We start from the raw sequence: 1,092 nt of genomic DNA, 5'->3' as shown, positions 1-1,092 counted from the left end.
TATATATGTGTGTATATGTGTATATATATGTGTGTATATGTGTATATATATGTGTGTATATGTGTATATATATGTGTGTATATGTATATGTATATGTATGTATGTATGTATATATATATGTATGTATATGTATGTATGTATGTATGTATATGTATGTATATATATATATGTATATGTATATGTATGTATATGTATATATATGTATATATATGTATATATATGTATATGTATATATATGTATATGTATATGTGTATATATGTATATGTGTATATATGTATATGTGTATATATGTATATATATGTATATGTGTATATGTGTATATATGTATATATATGTATATATGTGTATATACGTATATATGTATGTGTACATGTGTATGTATGTACATGTGTACATATATGTATGTAATATTTAAAAAAATTAAGCATTGAAAGTAAAAACACGTGGTTTACAGGGAATATTTATTGGTCTGGTGCAGTGTCAGCTCAGCTAACCGGCAGACATGGAAGTGGTATCAGTCGTCTCCTCTCAGCATTATAAACAATTGAACCAATCCTTTGAAGTACACCCTTAACATTGCATTGTCCTTTGCTATGTGTTGGCTTCTGCTCCTGCAACCGAAGACATACAAGGTGTTTTATACAGTTCCACTTCATCTTGTGTTCGTTCCACTTTAACCAGCTGTCGTCTGTTATTTTACAGTGTACGAGGCAGGAAAAGCAGTGAAGAAAGGCGGTATGCCAATGAGTCAATATGCCCCCACCCTCTATGCTCCCAGTATGTATGCTCAGCCAGCATACGGTGGCCCGCTTAACCATCCTGGTATGCCCATGCTTCCTCTACCCAACGGATCCGGACCGCCACCTCCCCAGAATAGTTACGGCCGTGACTATGATGGCGCCAGCTCGGGTAAGAGTTCTTCTGCAGTTCTGATTGAATGTCAATGTCAGTTAGTCATTCACTACTTTCATAATGACGAAAAAAAAACTACGTTACCCAATTTGTTTTATGCAGAGTTTTGTTGAATCTTTGTTTAAATGTTCTCTGTTGTGTGTGTGTGTGTGTGTGTGTGTGTGTGTGTGTGTGTGTGT

The 1,092-nt window shown here is 34.5% G+C and overlaps 1 protein-coding gene across 1 annotated transcript in view; it reads left to right on the top strand.

Moving 5' to 3' along the window:
- Positions 1-397: 397 nt before the first annotated feature.
- LOC116394459 (lipolysis-stimulated lipoprotein receptor-like) overlaps positions 398-1,092 on the top strand; it is a 7,150-nt gene continuing 6,455 nt past the window's right edge. Inside the window, exon 1 of the mRNA XM_031867560.1 lies at positions 398-910. Within this exon, the coding sequence (XP_031723420.1) occupies positions 739-910 (172 nt within the window). The 5' untranslated portion in view covers positions 398-738. The remainder of the gene's footprint in view (positions 911-1,092) is intronic.

The sequence above is a fragment of the Anarrhichthys ocellatus genome, unplaced genomic scaffold, assembly GCF_004355925.1.
Source record: "Anarrhichthys ocellatus isolate YVR2014 unplaced genomic scaffold, GSC_Weel_1.0 scaffold39, whole genome shotgun sequence".
NCBI classification, from domain to species: Eukaryota; Metazoa; Chordata; class Actinopteri; order Perciformes; family Anarhichadidae; genus Anarrhichthys; species Anarrhichthys ocellatus.
The sequence above is the reverse complement of the archived record's forward strand: the minus strand, read 5'-3'. Positions and strand labels throughout refer to the sequence as shown.